The 20,564-nt window shown below is 37.1% G+C and overlaps 2 protein-coding genes across 12 annotated transcripts in view; one reads left to right on the top strand and one right to left on the bottom strand.

The window, feature by feature from the left end:
* UNC13C (unc-13 homolog C) overlaps positions 1 to 20,564 on the bottom strand; it is an 839,460-nt gene that overhangs the window by 167,518 nt on the left and 651,378 nt on the right. For all 10 annotated transcript variants that reach the window (XM_086321016.1, XM_086321021.1, XM_086321015.1 and 7 more), the window contains one exon: positions 14,827 to 14,912. In XM_086321016.1, coding sequence (XP_086177142.1) covers positions 14,827 to 14,912 — 86 coding nt within the window. The remainder of the gene's footprint in view (positions 1 to 14,826; positions 14,913 to 20,564) is intronic.
* The window catches only part of LOC147364479 (uncharacterized), a 537,088-nt gene that overhangs the window by 503,574 nt on the left and 12,950 nt on the right, over positions 1 to 20,564 (top strand). The window lies entirely within an intron of this gene.

Raw genomic sequence — 20,564 nt, 5'->3', positions numbered from 1 at the left:
TGAAAAGTGAAAGTGAAGTCGTTCAGTCACGCCTGACTCTTTGCCATCCCATGGACTGCAGCCTACCAGGCTCCTCCGTCCATGGGACTTCCCAGGCAAGAGTACTGGAGTGGGTTGCCATTGCCTTCTCCAAAGAAGGGCCTGCTGCTGCTGCTGCTAAGTTGCTTCAGTTGTTTCCAACTCTGTGCGACCCCATAGACGGCAGCCCACCATGCTCCCCTGTCCCTGGGATTCTCCAGGCAAGAACACTGGAGTGGGTTGCCATTTCCTTCTCCAATGCATGAAAGAGAAAAGTGAAAGTGAAGTCGCTCAGTCGTGTCTGACTCCTAGTGACCCCATGGACTGCAGCCTTCCAGGCTCCTCCGTCCATGGGATTTTCCAGGCAAGAGTACTGGATCGGGGTGCCATTGCCTTCTCCGAAAGAAGGGCCTAGTAAGTGCTAAATAGATGATTGCTAAATACGATTATAAACCTGGGGTGTTTTTTTTTTTTTTTTTTCAATTCTAGAATCTAGTCCAGGTGATTCTAATTACAGCCAGGGATGAAAATCACTGCTCTGTAATGAAAAGAGAGCAAGAGATAGATGAGTGCCTGCCTTGGTGAGTGTGGGGTTAATTTCATCTCAAGGAAGAAGACTTCCCTCCCCTGAGGAGCTTAGCTTGGTAACTAGAGAGAGCTAACATGAGCCTTAGCATCTTGGAAATGAATTTGTCTTCAAAAAACCTCAAGAAGTGGTTCATGCTGACCTTCTTTCTTGTGGTAGGGATAGGGGCTTAAGGAAAGCAGTAAAAGGAAGAAGTTGGTTTTATCCCCATTGATTGTAACTTTTGTTTAAAAATCAATACAATAAAAGCCTGTCCTAATGTAAAAAAAATCTAATATTATAAATAAATTATCAGAGAGGCAAATACTAACTCTGTGAGTAAGCCAGCCTTCAAAATGGCACCAGTGACCCTTACCTCCTGGAGTTCATGGCCTTGTACATCCCCTCCTACACTGAATATAGCTAAACTGTGTGAGAAATAAGATATTGCAGAAGGGACAAAGTCTAACTTTCCAGCCGAAGAATGAATGGGTTTGAACTGTGGTGTTGGAGAAGACTCTTGAGAGTCCCTTGGACTGCAAGCAGATCCACCCAGTCCATCCTAAAGGAAAAAAGTTGAGAATATTCATTGGAAGGACTGATGCTGAAGCTGAAACTCCAATACTTTGGACACCTGATCCAAAGATCTGACTCATATTAAAAGACCCTGATGCTTGGAAAAATTGAAGGCGGGAAGAGAAGGGGACAACAGAGGATGATGGTTGGATGGCATTACCGACTTGATGGACATGAGTTTGAGTAAGCTCCAGGAGTTGGTGATGGACAGGGAAGCCTGGCATGTTGCAGTTCATGGGGTAGCAAAGAGTCAGACATGACTGCGCGTCTGAACTGAACAACTATCTAATGAACACAATACAGTACTCAGATCAACATATTTTAAATAATTTTTACTGAAATCAGCTATAAGACTAGTTAGTAGATGATTACAGGGTGAGATTAATAATAGCATTATAAACACTCCTGAATACCTATTTTTTCTTTCCTGTTGTTTAGAGGCCAAACAGTTTAGACATGTTTTAGATTAATTACCCACATAGATTACCCTCTCTGTCTACTCCAGAAATATAAAACAAGTAATTTCAGCCTAATGATCGGGGTGTGGGGGAGCTTCCAGAGAGGAAGAAACTGCAAAATACATCTATTCTAAGTGTGAGCAGGGAGCAGGGTGCCCCAGTTTAGGTCATTTGAATGAACACTGATGCTTTCCTTCGAAGATGAAAGGAGGCAAGTAACCCCTAAGTATCTGAGAAATAACATATTTTGAAGGTGAAAAGCAGGGTCAGGTAAGCTTCATGTCTAGTTTCCATTTTATTTCCTGTTGTTTGTACCCACTTCCAGCTCGGCAGAGTAAGCATTTATTTTGCCAACCCTACCTCTCCCAGTTTTAAATTTTAATTCTTTTACTTCCTTATTCTGATTTCAGTTCTTTTGGAAGGGATAAGTAAGATGTCCCAAACACCTTAGTATATTCAATCTGCTGGAAAGTTATGAGTGTACCAGATGTTTGAGAGGATAATAAAGACTGGGTCAAGACAGGTGGGGAGTAAGAGGAAAGAATAAGACAAGTGGAGGGAGGTGGAGCTATAATACATCTGTCTACCTGGATCTTGCCCTGTTTTTTTTTTTTTTAACATTTATTCTCAATGATTTCTATTTACCCATTAAATTCCACTGGGGATGGCAGCTAAAGGTTTTAGACCTTAGAGAATAGCTTGACAGCTGATTTGTATTACCAGCCTGTGAAATCTGTTTGATGGATAAAATTTGACTCTATCTCATAGAAGTAGAGTTTTACCATATGCTTTGTGTGCTGTGCTTGCTAATGTGAAATAGACTGTCATATGTTGGAAAGCCTTTGGCTAAGGGTTGAATCTCAAAGGCTTACATGATGAAAGAGATCTTGATGAACTGAAGCTTTACCATGCTGTTGTCCAAATATCAATATGGACAATTCAAGTAATGAATAATGCACTTTAATACAGAACGCACTGGAAACATACAGAAAGTTTTACCAATGTGCAGTCCCTGGCACTAACACGGATGAAAATCACTTTGAATTATATAGTTAACCTACACACATATTCATACGCACACTGTTTTCATGCACTTTGGATTTTCACTGAATGACTAATGAGCCAGATATGTGCTGAGGACTGAATACTGTCAACATGGTCCCTTTCCCCAGAGAGCTCAGAATTTCACATAATTGAGACTGTCACTGGTAAGGTCATTCTACTTAATTAAAAAATTCTGTAAAATATATATGAAGCATGCTGGATAGTTAAATGTGGGAAATTTTGTTATGCAAAGCTTTACCAAAATCCCCAGTTAAAGTCACCCTGATAAGAACAATAAAACATAAACAAATGGTAAAGCTATTAATAGTTCTCCACTTTCTACAACATTTGGCTTTTGCAGGATTATGGTACCAAAAAAACATTAAATGTTTCAAAATACATTGAGTTTTCCTCTATTTAAGAAAGATGTAAACACAATAGGAAATTTATTTGCCCCTGTTGAAATTTGACCCCAAGGCAAAAAAATGAAAAATGACTTGACATAAATGGTGTATATGTTTCTGGTTTTCTTTTTATTAGGGCACTAAACATAATAAGCGACTTTTTCATTCTTTTTTAATGGAGGTTCACTTCCTCTATGTTACTGAATACGCCATGGACTTCTCTTAGGTTAACCTAAGAACTGTATGCCTACACTGCTGAGTCATCAATATCTTTCTTGTCATGTAATTCCCACTGAGTTTCAAGCTAATGAATTAGGCCCAGTCCATTCCCTTTGTCCCTTCATTTTCTTGAAAATTACTATTAAATTCTCTTCTTTTAAAATTTATTATTTTAAGTCTTTTCTTTCTCTTTACTTAAAAATGTAAAAAAAAAATGATATTAACAAATCAATCTGCTCCTTGAACTTGTTTTTCTTTCCTAATTTGTTGCTACATAGTTGATGCAACCATACTAGTTTTCCATTTTATCTTTTCATTATAAGGCACATTCTTCTGAGTTACTTAAGTATCTTCAAAAATCACTGTGCATTCATCAGTCAGAATGGCCATCAAAAAAAGTCTACAAATAGCAAGTACTGGAGAGAGGTGGAGAAAAGGGAGTCTTTCTACACTTTGGGGGGGATGTCAATTGGCGCAGCCACTATGGAAAACAGTATTGAGGTTCCTTCAAAAAATCTAAAAATAGAGTTGCCATAAAATCCACCAATCCTACTCCTGGACATATATCCAGAAAAGACAAAAACTTTAATTTGAAAAGATACACATACTCCAGTGTTCATAGCAGTATTATATAATTCAATAGCCAAGACATGGAAGCAACCTAAATGCTCATCAACAGACAAATGGGTATAGATAATATTATATATCTAAGAAATTATCATACTTAGTGAGGTAAGTCAAAGACAAATATCATACAAAATCACTTACATGCAGAATCAAAAAATATATAAATAAGCATATTTACAAGATAGAAATAGACTCACAGACATAGAAAGCAAACCTCTGGTTACCAAAGGGAAAACCGAATAGATTGGGATTAGCAGATACACACTACTATATATAAAACAGATAAATAAAAGGACCTACATTGTATAGCACAAGAGCTATATTCAGTAACTAGTAATAACTTATAATGGAAAAGAATCTGAATACACACACATATATGTATTCAAAGTAACTAAATCACTTTGCTGTATACCCGAAACTAATACAACATTGTAAATCAACTATAACTAAAAATATCATTGTGTGTTCAGGTCATCAATGGAAGAAGGTGCCATGTTGATTATGCATTTCCTGGATTAAAAGTTCTTAAACTTTAGCATGCATCGGAGTCACTTGGAGATCTTATTAAAACAAAAAACAGATTGCTGGGCTTCAATCTGAAACAACCGGTGCTGGGCGGATCCAAGAATTTTCATTTCTCACATTTTTCCCAGATGACACTGATGCTTGCTGGTCTGGGACCCACACTTTGAGAACTACTGGCCAAGGGAATCAGGAAAACTTAAAACGTACCAGCAAATACATTTTTTTCCTTTTTTTAAAAAAAATTTTTGGGGGTGTGGGGCAAATGTAATGTAATGTAATATACTATAATATAATATAATAGACTCTCCCAAATAAACTGCCACATCTAAGTTGATACATCCATCCAGAAATATTTCAGTTCATGGTGAGACTCATGTGAACCATAATTTGAATGAATAGAATTGATCTTTTTGCAATAATGAGCACTGAGAATTGGTAACTATTTGTTTTTGTTTTCATTTGTTGTCTAGTAATCTAGACTTGAAATTCTGTGTGAAGATATGTCAAAACAAATTAGTGGGTTGTTGTAGAAAACCACGTGGGGACTGATAAACAGAGTGTGATTGAAGAGGTATTTCATAATTTGTCAGGGAAGCAAAGTGTCAAATTGCACTTCATTGTAATCCTGACTTCTCTTACAACACACAAAGGCATGAGCAACACACACACACACACACATACACACACACACAGTTTGTGTGGGTAAATGAAAGGGATTTAGGATTTTTTCCACATGTGTAAGTACTAAACCTTTCCAGAACTGTGGGGGAAATAATTATTGGGACTACATACTTAGATGGAAAAAATGAAAACAGTCACAGACTATATTTTCTTGGGCTCCAAAATCATTGCAGATGGTGACTACAGCCATGAAATTTAAAGGTCCTTAGAAGAAAAGCTAGGACCTTGGAAGAAAAGCTATGACAAACCTAGACAGCATATTAAAAAGCAGAGACATTACTTTGTTAACAAAGATCCATATAGTCAAAGCTATGGTGTTTCCAGTAGTCCAGTGTGGATTTAAGAGTTGGACCATAAAGAATGCTGAGCACCAAAGAATTGATGCTTTTGAACTGTGATGATGGAGAAGACTCTTGAGCGTCCCTTGGACTGCAAGGAGATCAAACCAGTTAATCCTAAAGGAAATCAATCCTGAATATTCATTGGAAGGACTGATGTTGAAGCTTGAAGCTCCAATACTCTAGCCACCTGATGCAAAGAGCCAACTCACTGGAAAAGACCCTGGTGCTGAGAAAGATTGGAGGCAGGAAGAGAAGGGGACAACAGAGGACGAGATGGTTGGATGGCATAACCGACTCAATGGACATGAGTGTAAGTAAGCTCTGGGAGAGGGTGAAGGACAGGGGGGCCTGGCATGCTGCAGTCCATGGGGTCGCAATGAGTTAGACGCGACTGAGCGACTGAACAACAATACACTTAGAAAATATTTCTCCTTTATATGAGTGATTATATCAGGTTGTATGATTGTGCTGAATTGTGACTGGAAATTAGAGTTTGGGAATGGAACCTATATCTTTGCTTTTGTCTGTTTATAGCCATAGGCTTATATTCCTGCCTGCATTCATTGATTCATAACATTTTTATTAAGGGTCAGTGAATGGGAAGGAGAATAGGGAGAGTCATACAAAGACAAATAAAAGCTCAGGGCATGGTGGGTGAAGTATTTGTAATATATAATATAAGGATAGATGGTAAAGTAGGAAGTATAATGGGAAAATAACTAAGGAGTACTTATCCCCAATAATCTCAGGGAAAACTTGACAGAAGTAATGTTTGATTTGGACTTTTAAGAATGCATGAGTCTTTGCTGGGAATGGCAAGTAAGAACAAGCCTGAAAAGGGATGGGGTCAGGGGGTGGCGGGGGGCGGTGCGCATCATGCACATGTCCTAAAGCAGAAACATAGAAGGATTTCAGGGAAATTTTAAATAGCTGCATGTAGCTAGAGCATACAGTATGTGTATAGAGGAAAGTATTAAGCATGAGGGCTGAAATCAGGTACAGAAAGGAGAGGACGGAATGGGCATAAGCCATGCTAAGAAATTTGCACCTTTTCCAGTGGTCTGGGAGGCATCTACAAAGGAAGAATCATAACCATGAAAGTGGGAGCAGGGAGATAATGTATCTGAACAAGAACAGAAGTAAGAATCTCAGAAAAATTTTAAAAGACACTCTTATATAGAGCTTTTATTATAAATTTGCTAATGGGATTCAGAGAAGAGGTCAACTATGACGTCCTAGTTTTCACTAGTCAATCCTAAAGAAAATCATTCCTGAATATTCATTGGAAGAACTGATGTTGAAACTGAAGCTTCAATACTTTGGTTACCTGATGTGAAGAGCTGACTCACTGGAAAAGACCCTAATGCTGGGAAGGACTGAACGCAGGAGAAGAAGGGGATGACCGGAGATGAGATGGTTGGATGCCATCACCGACTAGATGAACATGAGTTTGAGCAAGCTCCAGGAGTTGGTAATGGACAGAGAAGCCTTGCGTGCTGCAGTCCATGGGGTTGCATGACATCACTGAGCAACTGAACTGAACTGAATTTTCAGCTGAAGCAATTGTACTGTTTCAGTTCCGTTGCTTAGTTGTGTCCAACTCTTCACGACCAGTACCATTTATAAAGCTATTTAATAACATCAGAAATGTAGAAGTATCCTAAAGTTGTGTTGAACTATAGCTATTGCCAAATTACCTAATCTGAACAAAACAGTTTTCAGTACAGGAAAATAACTTATTAGTCTCATGAAATATAGGATATAATTTATTCAGGTTTAAGACATTATCCATTAAAAGCTAATACTTTATCAATAAATATTGTGCTACTTCTTTGAGTCATTCAACAGTTGTCTGTTTCTGGGCAAAAGTAATAGTGAAGAGTCTCAATAGGAGAGGGAAAGCCACCTGTCATCTCTTCTTAGTTGAGCAATATCAACATCTCTGATATTTATGGCAATTTCTGTACCTATGAGGAGTGTTGCAACAGCAAAGGACATCAAACAGGTTGAGATCTACTATGGTAATAAAAAGAGACCTGGAAGAGCCTTTACAAAGTGCTACCAATCTCGGCTCCAACCAGAGTCTTTGAAGAATACAGAGGCATTGCTTTAATCTTTGTCATTCCAATACCATTAAAGAAGCTTAAGAGTAGGAAAGAGGAGATAAAAGCTATCGGGGTTTTTTTTTCAGGGAAATTTTACTGACTGTGGAAATTAGTCAGAAGCTAATCTTTTCCACCAAAAAAATGAAGATCAAGATAAATTGACAACCAGTGATTTGTGAGAGTAAACTTGAAAATTAGAAGAAAATTGCTGAAAGGAAGACAAGAAAGATGACAAGTATGAAATAATAGTTTGAGGTAGACTAGGTCTGAGGTAAACCAGAAAGATGTTAAGGACAAGAATATTTTAAGGGAGCTACAGAAATTCAGGGGCCAACAGATCAGTTCTCTCGGTAGAACCAAGGCCAGTGAGGCCAGGAGAGATGTGGCTACAACTTTGTGTTCTCATTGTTCTGTGCCTACAAGGACAAGGGCAATGTTCTTCAATGTACAAGGTGGGCTGGGAACTGTATTGGGGTGAAAGGCAATAAAAAATTATACTTTTTTGAGTGAAGGCCCCCCAAAATAAGAGAGTAAGACATTCTAAAGATATTCAATATGCAAATACTCAAATTCACACATCAAGAGAAGCCAGTACATGGAAACGGTTAAAGCAAAGTTTACAGCACAGTTGTACTTATTAAGATGATGAGACAGAGAAAAATTACAAAGGCAGTCTGATAATCTTCACCCATTGGTGAGGACCAACATGATAACAAACAGCAGGCAGGAAAAATTGGTGATAAAAAGATGGATGTCCAGAACTAATACCACCATCATCCCCCCACCGCCCAGTGTTGAAGCCTTGCTGCTACTAGTTGAGAGGTACACTAACCAGATGCCTGGGTATCATCCCAGATTTTGTTGGAAATGGAGACAACCACCACTCTGCCCCCCAAAGGTCTACTTAATCAGAACTTTCATTTTAACAGGATTCTCAGGGACTGCTGGTGCTGCTAAGTCACTTCAGTCATGTCTGACTCATGTGCGACCCCATAGACGGCAGCCCACCAGGCTCCCCCATCCCTGGGATTCTCCAGGCAAGAACACTGGAGTGGGTTGCCATTTCCTTCTCCAATGCATGAAAGTGAAAAGTGAAAAGGAAGTTGCTCAGTTGTGTCCGACTCTTAACGACCCCATGCACTGCAGCCCACCAGGCTCCTCCATCCATGGGATTTTCCAGGCAAGAGTACTGGAGTGGGGTGCCATTGCCTTCTCCATCTCAGGGACTAGTGTACAGATTAAAGTTTGAGGAGCTCTGAACTGGGAAACTTTACTAAAGCCAGGTGAAAGATGATTGTATTTTGTATGTCATAATTAATTCCATCTCTGCCTAAGTTAATTAAGTAAAACAGTCATTTTTAACTAATTTATTTTCAATGACTTTTATAATTAGCTTTCTATTCAAAGATTCATCTGAGAAATTGATAAATGACTTAGACACCCCTCTCCCATCCCACCCACTCACCCTTACATGTAGATGTAATTTCGGGATCCAGTTTAAAGCCCAGCCACAAATCCCAGCTTGAGAAGTAGTGCTTAAAGAATCCCAAGCACTCTTCTACAGAATTGCTAATTAGAAACCACCTGAATGTTTGTGGACCCAATCCACCATCTGGCTTCTCTCTTGGGGATTAGCAGGGTTTCTTTTAATAAAGACTTTGAAAACACCAACATATGTTTGCACACTTTAGGGCCCTGAACTGGACTGCCCTGATACAAGAATTGCCAGGCAACCAAGTTTCTACCCGTACCAAGATGACAAATACAATGTCAGCTGCCAACTGGAATTCCCAATTAAAGCTTTCAGTCACTTTTAGGCATCTAGACATTTTGGTGGTATTATAAATTATCTGCAAATTTTGGTTTACTAAATTCTAATCCTCAAGAGTGTGATAATGGCTAATATTTGGATATTTATTATACACTGGGGAAATAGCCCCTTCTCACCCCCAAATCTCTCTCTCTTTCTTCCTTTCTCCTTAAAATAACTTTATAAGGTAGAGATTTTTGTCCCTAATGTTAAAATATGGAAACTGAGACTATGATAAATTATCCAAAATTATAGTTAATAAGTAAATAGAAACTAGTGGAGACAAAATTCACATATAGATCTAACTTATTGCAATCTTAGAACTTAACCAGTCAAGCTAAAGATTATAAGAGTCTTTAGAATAACTTATTTAGAAAAAAGAACTGCAAAACCACTCATTTCATTATAAAATGAAATATTTCATCAAATATTTCATTTGATGAAATATTTCTTCCATTTTTTCTTACTACACGACTTTTTTCCCAGAAAGTACATCTTTTAAAAAATCTGTAAAATAATTTACTCTGACTTATTCAGCAAATTATCACCATAATGATCAATTTCTGCTTATCAAACTTATAAATGATTAATGTCAAATAGGAAAACAAAATAAGATGTCTAATATAGATTGAGTAAAGTTGGGAGAAAACTCATTTCATTTTTAAATTAGATTATTCTTTTTGTAGCGGCTGTTGAGTTTATGAAGTAAAGCAAAAAGCTGCATCAAAAAGCCTGAAGTCTATAAATTTTAACTGACTCTTCTCTGTTGACCTAACTTCATCGAGGTTACTTACAATGTGAGCTCAGATGCTTTAATCATTAGACAAACTATGTAGCTCAAATTATATAACAACATGGAATCTTTCTAGGTCAACAGCCTGAAACAGTCGTCCACAGTAAATTAATTTTATAACAACATTCTATAAGGCAAATAGGGAGAGTAAGACATTACCATGTAGAGAGAGCCTGCCAGAAGAATGTTTTTCTGTGTATGCCCTCTACTCTGTGAGGTAGTCCTAGTCTTCATTTTCTCCAACAATAATTATTTATGTCACATTTTTTTAAAAGGGCACAATAAGAAGCTATCTATAGATGGAAATGGTGAAAGGAAAGGAGGGAGAGATAGGGAACGGATAAGCATGGATTTGTAAACACTCTGCCAGAAGTTTTAAACCTTAAATGACCCCTAAAGAAGACTATTTTGAGATTTTTATGAATTTTTATTCCTTATTATAATAATAATGGTATCCTCCCATTAGCATACTACTTTCCAGTTGGCAAAGAACATTTAAAGTATGATATAAACCTCACCCTATCCTAGGAACTCGTATTACCTCTTTTAGAAAGGAAAATTCACGTTTGGAGAGGTTATACATTAACTGCCAGAGCTGATGTAGCCTCTTGAGTGAGAAAACTTTTGGAAACTAGGTTTTCCAGGCTCAGATCTCTCTCCAACTATCAATACTACAAATGTTAAATTTGAACCTAAGTATTCAGCCTTGTCTCCAAGGTTCTTTCTATAGGGTTGTCTTATCTGAAATTCAAGTAAGCTAACACAGACTGAGTTTCCATTAAGGTCCAGTGAATACAAAGATAACAAATACAATCTTTGCACTCAAAAGTCTTCTCATATGGTATGGAAGAAGATATAATACATAAACCAGGAACTGCAATTCATCATGACTTGCTTAGAATATGTGTGAATGTGCAAAATAGTGAACTGGACACCTTAAGCAGATGGACTGTATGGGATGTGAATTAAATCTCAATACAGCAGCTAATAGAAAGTCAAGCAAACAAAAAAATACGTTAAGAAAAAGATTCTTGTCTCCAAAAACCTAAGATAGCCACAGGGTTACCAATTACCACTGACCTTGGATCTGACTTTCAATAATACAATCTCAGCATTTTGGAGTACTGTTTTTGTACAGTACTACAAACTATTAACCTCTCCGTCTAGTCAAGGGTATGGTTTCTCCAGTGGTCATGTATGGATGTGAGAGTTGGACTGTGAAGAAAGCTGAGCGCCAAAGAATTGCTGCTTTTGAACTGTGGTGTTGGAGAAGACTCTTGAGAGTCCCTTGGACTGCAAGGAGGTCCAACCAGTCCATCCTAAAGGAGATCAGTCCTGGGTGTTCATTGGAAGAAATGATGCTAAAGCTGAAACTCCAATACTTTGGCCACCTCATGCGAAGAGTTGACTCATTGGAAAAGACTCTGACGCTGGGAGGGATTGGGGGCAGGAGGAGAAGGGGACGACAGAGGATGAGATGGCTGGATGGCATCACTGACTCAATGGACGTGAGTCTGAGTGAACTCCGGGAGTTGGTGATGGACAGGGAGGCCTGGCGTGCTGCGATTCATGGGGTTGCAAAGAGTCAGACACGACTGAACTGAACTGAATAACCTCTAGTCAATAAACATTCAAAGTTACAGTGCTTTATGTGTAGCATCCCTAATTTCATTGTTGTTTCAAGTAAACATTGAATTTTTGAGATTTACTTTCCTAACATAAATATTTTACTTTGCTGACTAAAATTACTACTTATTTTTTTAAAGCAAAGGTAATGTAAAATAAAATATCCAATAGTTGCACTAATGTTGTTATGTAAGCAAAGATAGAGGCCCTGCCCAAACAAAACATGCCCTGGTGGCAGAGCCACTGTGGAACAGTTCCAAAGAGTCAAGTTCCTGTGAAGTGTGGGCAGGGTCCCCACCGCCCACTGCCCAGCCTCTGATTCAGTGTGAACTTTTCATTTTGTAGGTGAGGACAATGAAACACAAAGGTGTTGCCATCTCAGAACATACCCAACATCACACAGAAAACCATCACAAATGGAAGTTTCCCCTACCCACTACTCCACTGAGCTGGCATTACCTGATAAAGTCTTCATTGCCTCAACACGTAGAGATTAAGTAGGTTCTATGTACTAGATATCATTCTAGGCAATACAGATATGTTGATAAAAATCACAGACAAAAAAATATACATGGTGGTACAGAAGACAGATAAGAAGTAAGCCTAAGTAACTAAATTGGATAATAATTAGTTTCTAGGCAGAGGGTTAAAATAAGGCTATTCATGGAGGTTACTTTAGATTTTGAGCAAGTGCCATTAAATTGAGCCCCACAGGGCTGCTGGAGAAGAGTGGTGGGAAGAGAAATTCAGGCATTAGACCAGCTAGCAAAAAAAGCCTGAAGGCAGGAATAAGCTTCAAGTGTGTGAGGAAAGTAAAGGAATCCATGATAATTCTTTGCGTTTGATTTAAGTAACTGGATGAATGGTGGTGCCAGTAGTTTTAATCACGAGGCAAGGGAAAGAAGCAGGGTTTGACAGAGGAGATTAAGAATTCTACATTGAAGTGCTGCAGTCCATGGAGTCGCAAAGAGTCCAGCACGACTGAGCGACTGGACTGAACTGAATAGGCAATCAGGAGGGTGGTAACGTGTCAGGGATAGGACTAGGGGAGTAAATGCTATCTGAAGAAACTTACTGGTCTAGTGGACTGGTGGTTACTGTCTGATTTAAGATGCTTAAGATGCCTTTTGGGTCCCAAAGAGACAACCAAAACAGAGTGGTATAAAAGGATGTGTTTGAGAGGAGGCAGAGGTAGAGAAAGCAGGATTGATTAATACAATAGAGAAGGAATGCTTCACTGCAGAAAAAGGAGTTTGCATCTTGGAGCAAGTTGTGGTGTAAGTTTAAGGATAAACCCTAATTTATTTAATTAGATTTTACCAGAAAACCAGGTATTAAAATCTATCGTGTACCTTCTTTTTTGAATAAGGAAAAGTACTGTATGTGTCCTCTGTGTGGCCTAGTAGCAAGCTTACATTTTAGTAACACTAAAAACAAACAAACAACAACAACAGCAGCAAAACAGTGGCACAGTGAGCACCCACTCTACCAATCCATCTGCCATGCTGATGTCTGTTCTTAGTTCCTGTGTGAACAGGACACGTCCCTCCTGAAGTTCTCTATGGGCTCTTATTTCTGTTAGCAGAGAGTTAAACTCCTCACTGTGGCCCAAAAGGCACTGCATGCTGGTCCCTGCCAATTCCTCCAGCCTCATTTCTTGCTACTTCTTGCTCACAGAATCAGCTAAATTCTCTTATCAAATACACCTTGTGCTCACTCTACTTGCTAATGCACTGTCCTCGACCAGAAAGAGACAGAGATGCTTCCTGTTCATCTTTTCCCAAAGTGAACTCCTACATATAACTTCAGTTCTTTGTCAAGACAACACTTCCTCAGAGGAGGTTCCTCTAGAAAACCTGCCTCACCCCCTGTCCCAAGTCTGACTTCAGAGTTTCACCTCTAGATAGCCCATCATCTTTCAGTTCAGTTGCTCAGTTATGTCCAACTCTTTGCAACTCAATGGACTCCAGCACACCAGGCTTCCCTGTCCATCACAAACTCCCAGAGTTCACTCAAACTCATGTCCATGGAGTTGGTGATGCTATCCAACCATCTCATCCTCTGTTGTCCCTTTCTCCTCCTGCCTTCAGTCCTTCCCAGCATCAGGGTCTTTTCAAATGAGTTGGTTCTTCACATCAGGTAGCCAAAGTATAGGAGTTCCAGCTTCAGCATCAGTCCAATTTTCCAAAGAATATTCAGGACTGATTTCCTTTAGGATGGACTGGTTGGATCTCCTTGCAGTCCAAGGGACTCTCAAGAGTCTTCTCCAACACCTGACTATCCCATATGGTGACCATTTGCATATTTGCAGCTGTCCTCCATAATATTGTCTAGGGCAGGGACCATGGCCAGCCTGTTCACTGTTGTATCTTCCATATTGAGTGTAGTCTGGGTATTTAGCATCTAGGGCCTTAATATACATTGAATAAGTGCAAAGAAAACTTTCTACAAGATTTTAAGTTCCTAGAGAGCAGGAACCCCAGGCTGGTTAAACATTCTATCTTCACCTGTAAACACAATGTTGGGTGCTCAAAGAAACTTACAGTTTTTCAGCTGAGAGCTGTATCTTCCTCGCTTTACATCTGTGATTTGTGTATATTGAAAGTGGAATTTCTGGTGAAGCGTCCTGTCATTGTCCTTGTACCAGCTTTGGCCAGATTTTAACCTGCCCATTCTAAGACACCATTTCTAAGTCTATGAAGACAAATATCTGAACAAATATCACTCATCCATCCTCTTGACATGATCTGATTTATGCCATAAAATATTCCTGCATCTAAACCTTATTCTACAAATTAAATACTCACTATTATTCTGCAACTGAAACCATTTGATTAAAAATATATGTATCTCTTCAGTAGTTTTAAATACTTTGTGATCATTATCTTTCTACAATGTGGAAATAAGTTTTAGAACTAAACTGATCACAACAATCAATGTTTTGATGCATCAATTCTTCACATTTAAACCAAGAACACAAAATCAGAATTTAACTAAAACGCATATTCTAATAAGTTTAAATATTTGTAATTACCTTCTAGTGCATATTTCATATCCTGAGCAAAAAGGGTCCACATAATTTCAGCACTTATTTTTCCCATGTTCAGCTCTTGAGGAAACCTAAAACCAAACACATACATTAGTAGATCAAAAAGAAAAAACATGTGACTGAGAAAAGAATACAGTTTATATTACATATATATCACAATCATTATTATATAGTATAAATACTTTTACTTATGAGATTTCTCAATATCAACGGTATGGAAAAAAGTTACACATGAGTGTGGTCTTTATCACAACAGCCATTTTTCTTGAAGCAAACTTGAATGCTTCCATTCTGTGCTGTGCTTAGTCATTCAGTTGTGTCCAAATCTTTGTGACCACATGGACTGTAGCTTCCATTCTATATTTGCTTAAAGTAAATTATTTCATCAAGATTCCTTACTTCTCTGGTGAAATGGTCCATGGTAGACCTCATTAGTCAGGATTCAGAATTACCAGGCAGGCTGTGTTTTTTAGATCAAACAAGCTTAAGCCAAAGACAATGTTCCTACTGCTGCTGAATATGAATTTTGTTTGTATGTATTTTCAATCTCATGATAAGGCTCAAAGTAATGTAAGCCCAGTGAAAATAATTTCATTCATTATAAACACCTTGCTAGTACATACGAAAGTATGTACTGTTCTGACAAATACATATATATTAAATTTTATGCATATTATTTTAAAATGCATACACATATATCTGTATACATATAAACAAACTATAATACATATACATTACATATACATATATACACTCATATATAATATACACATACACATACATAATAAATATATAATATTAATATCTAATGTATAATACATACATAATGCATAATAATGTATGTGTATATATATATAAGGATGTGTGTGTATACACACACACACATACACACACATACATATATATGTAAAGTAACAAAAGCAGCTCTCACATTCATTTATATCTTTAAGTTTAAATCAAAAAAAGAAAAAATAAATAAATATGATCCTGAATGGGATATAAAGAGTTACTTAAATATGACCTCAGGATAATCTCAACAAAGAAAAGACCATGGTTCCTACATACTACTTCACCAAAGGAAAGTATGTTTTATCAAATGTTCTTTCCAACTTCCATCTATCAATTTATCTAATAATTTCAACTGATACTTTAAAACTTAAATGTAGATGCATATTTATGAAGTACTTAAACTCAGAACACTTCCTATGATCAAAAAATTAATACAACCTACATATACACAAAATTAGTTTTCAACAATAAATTTTACTCTATTAATATAAAAATAACCTTAAACAAGTAATTTATTTCAAAAGGTTTCATTTGTGGATAGCTATAGGCATCCCACAATTTGTAGTATGTTAATTTTTATGGAATATATACACAGCAACAAAACTATAAATGTGTAATTAGAGTGATTAAGCTCATAAAATGAGAAAATTTATTACATTAATTTTTTTGAATCCAGAAAAAAGAATGTATTAATTAAGTGTATGGTGGTCTGATGCAAAAAACAAAGACACTGTACAAAAAAGTAAACTAAATCATATTCTCTCTCATAAAATTGATGTGCAAATCCTCAAAAACAAGTGACAAATTCAATCTTGCAATATATACATGGATAATACATCATGACCAAGAAACTTATCCCAGAAGTGCAGCATGGGTTCAACACTGAAAAATGAATCAATGTAATGTATCCTATTAACAGACTAAAGAGAAAAGGTTTACCATCTCAATAGATGAGTAAAACATATTTGGCAAACTTCAACATTTGTTCATGCTTAAAAACAAAACAAAAAACAAAAACTATGAAAACTAGGAATTAAAGGAAATTTCCTTAACCTTATAAAAAGAATCTACAAAAAACCTACAGCTAACATCACAATAATAAAAGGATCAAGGCAATGGTTTTTACTCTCTCTTCCTACAGAACATTGTACTGGAGCTCCTAAAGATTGCACACAGTCAAGAAAAAGAACAGTAAAAGAGGTATATAGATAGCAAAGGAAGAAACACTCTATTCGGAGGAAAACAATCTAAATCCTCAAAATACTAAAAACAGTTACTAAATAAGTTCAGCAAGGTTACAGAATACAAAGTCAGATACAAAAATCACTGTATTTCTATATTCTAGCAATGAACTAATGAAAATTGAAATGAAAATAAGAGTATCATTTACACTAGCTGCTGCTACTGCTGTTGCTAAGTCGCTTCAGTCGTGTCCGACTCTGTGCGACCCCATAGACGGCAGCCCACCAGGCTCCCCCGTCCCTGGGATTCTCCAAGCAAGAACACCGGAGCGGGTTGCCATTTCCTTCTCCAATGCATGAAAGTAAAAAGTGAAAGTAAAATTGCTCAGTCCTGTCCGACTCTTAGCGACCCCATGGACTGCAGCCCATCAGGCTCCTCCATCCATGGGATTTTCCAGGCAAGAGTACTGGAGTGTGGTGCCATTGCCTTCTCCTTACAATAGCACCAAAATATATTAAATACTTAGGTATAAATCTAAGAATATATATGTACAAGATTTATATAAAGAAAACTGCAAAGTACTGAGGAGAAACATCAAATAAGACCTAAATAAATGGAGAAATACATTGTATTCATGAATCGATATACTTAATGTCAGAATATTAATTCTCCCAAGCTGATTTACAGATTCAATGCAATCTCACGCAGAATTCTAGCAGATTTTTTTCTGTGGAAATTGACAAGTCCATTCTAAAATTTACATGGTAAAGCAAAAGAAATAGAAGAGCAAAAATGGTGTTTATTAAAATAGCTGAAGGTTTTACATCACCTATCTTTATAGCTTACAATGAAACTATAGTAATTAAGATACTATATCTTCAAGGTCAATTAATTTTAAATAAAATGCTATATTAATTCAATGGAGAAAAGGTAGTCTTTGCAATATGTCTGCTAGAGTAGTTAAATATCCCTATGCAAAAAAAAAAAAAAGTAAACCTCGACCCAAACTTCACAACATACAAGAAAAAAAAAAAAAAAAAGACTCAAAATGAATCAGAGAACTAAATATAAAACCTAAAGATTTTCTAAAAGAAAACAGAAAATTTTATGATCTAGGATCAGGCAATGGTTACTTAGATTTGGCACAAAAAGTGCAAACCATAAAATACTGATATATTGGACTTTATGAAAATTAAAACCTGCTTTTTCTAAAGATACTGTTGACAAAACGAAAAGAAAGGCAATTGACCTGCAGAACACATATCTGATAAAGGACATATCTGGAATATACAAAGTACTTTCAAATCCCAATAATAAGAAAAAAAATTACCCAACAAAAAATGGGCAAGTGATCTGAATGATGATTGAGCGAAGAATATAACTAGATGGAAAAATAAGCACATGAAAATATGCTCAACATAATTAGTCACTGTGCTGCTGCTGCTGCTAAGTCGCTTCAGTTGTGTCCGACTCTGTGCGACCCCATAGATGGCAGCCCACCAGGCTCCCCCATCCCTGGGATTCTCCAGGCAAGAATACTGGAGTGGGTTGCCATTGCCTTCTCCAATTAGTCACTAGGTACTTTCAAATTAAAATTATAATATGATATCACTACATGTCTACTAAAACAGTTCAAAATAAAACGAAACAAAACAACACCTGACAATATCAAGGGCTGGTGAAAGTGTACAGACACAGAGAAGTTTGATTCTGATATAATGCTGCCAAGAATGCAAAATATGACAGTCCCTTTGGAAAGCAGTTTGCCAATCAAGTTAAATATACACTTATCAACAGTCCAACTCCAGGCATTTATCCAAGAGAAATGAAACATATTTTTACAAAAACTATATATGTTGAAAGTCATTATTTCAGTCGGTGAATAGATAAATAAACTGAGCTAGATTCATAAAATTGAATCCACTAAGCAATAAAGAAGAATAAAAAACTGATACATGTAACAATGTGCATGAATCTATCATAAAGATACAAAGAAATTCATGGGGATAAAACATTCTCATAGTTAGGTTTGGGCAAGTAGAGAAGGGAATTGAATTTAAGGAGGCATATGTACAAATAAACCTTCAATCAAGTTTGTAATATCTTATTTTAGAAAAAAATATAAAAATTTTATAACAGTAAAATAAGAGGTAATATAATAAAAATGAGTGTTAACATGTTTAGCATTTAATAAGTAACATTAGTTAATAAGTCACTATTAATTGAAGGCTAAGTACTAAATAAAACACACAATCCTTGCCCCTCAGAAGTTTACAATGTAGTGTAGAGATGGCAGTAAAAACAAATATATATATTACATTTTATATATATATATACATATATATACACACACACACATCATGTTTGTGTACACACACACACATATCATGTCTGTATACACACACACAGACACACACACACAGACACACACATGCATTTGATAAGTCCCTCAAAGAAGCTAAAGCCTGAGAAGGTTGAGCTGGTTGTGGAAAAAAGTCATCAAGACAGTATGGTACTGGCACAAAGACAGAAATATAGATCAATGGAACAAAATAGAAAGCCCAGAGATAAAGCCACGCACATATGGACACCTTATCTTTGACAAAGGAGGCAAGAACATACAATGGATTAAAGACAATCTCTTTAACAAGTGGTGCTGGAAAAACTGGTCGACCACTTGTAAAAGAATGAAACTAGAACACTTTCTAACACCATACACAAAAATAAACTCAAAATGGATTAAAGATCTAAACGTAAGACCAGAAACTATAAAACTCCTACAGGAGAACATAGGCAAAACACTCTCTGACATACATCACAGCAGGATCCTCTATGACCCACCTCCCGGAATATTGGAAATAAAAGCAAAAACAAACAAATGGGACCTAATTAAACTTAAAAGCTTCTGCACAACAAAGGAAACTATAAGCAAGGTGAAAAGACAGCCTTCAGAATGGGAGAAAATAATAGCAAATGAAGCAACTGACAAACAACTAATCTCAAAAATATACAAGCAACTCCTACAGCTCAACTCCAGAAAAATAAATGACCCAATCAAAAAATGGGCCAAAGAACTAAATAGACATTTCTCCAAAGAAGACATACAGATGGCTAACAAACACGAAAAAATGCTCAACATCACTCATTATCAGAGAAATGCAAATCAAAACCACTATGAGGTACCATTTCACGCCAGTCAGAATGGCTGCAATCCAAACGTCTACAAGCAATAAATGCTGGAGAGGGTGTGGAGAAAAGGGAACCCTCTTACACTGTTGGTGGGAATGCAAACTAGTACAGCCACTATGGAGAACAGTGTGGAGATTCCTTAAAAAACTGGAAATAGAACTGCCTTATGATCCAGCAATCCCACTGCTGGGCATACACACTGAGGAAACCAGAAGGGAAAGAGACACGTGTACCCCAATGTTCATCGCAGCACTGTTTACAATAGCCAGGACATGGAAGCAACCTAGATGTCCATCAGCAGATGAATGGATAAGAAAGCAGTGGTACATATACACAATGGAGTATTACTCAGCCATTAAAAAGAAAACATTTGAATCAGTTCTAATGAGGTGGATGAAGCTGGAGCCTATTATACAGAGTGAAGTAAGCCAGAAAGAAAAACACCAATACAGTATACTAATGCATATATATGGAATTTAGAAAGATGGTAACAATAACCCTGTGTACGAGACAGCAAAAGAGACACTGATGTATAGAACAGTCTTATGGACTCTGTGGGAGAG

This window comes from Bos grunniens, chromosome 10 (genome assembly GCF_055505025.1).
Source record: "Bos grunniens cultivar Pamir isolate PY7600 chromosome 10, Bosgru_T2T1.0, whole genome shotgun sequence".
NCBI classification, from domain to species: Eukaryota; Metazoa; Chordata; class Mammalia; order Artiodactyla; family Bovidae; genus Bos; species Bos grunniens.
Note: the sequence above shows the minus strand (reverse complement) of the source record. Positions and strands in the feature narration are given on the sequence as shown.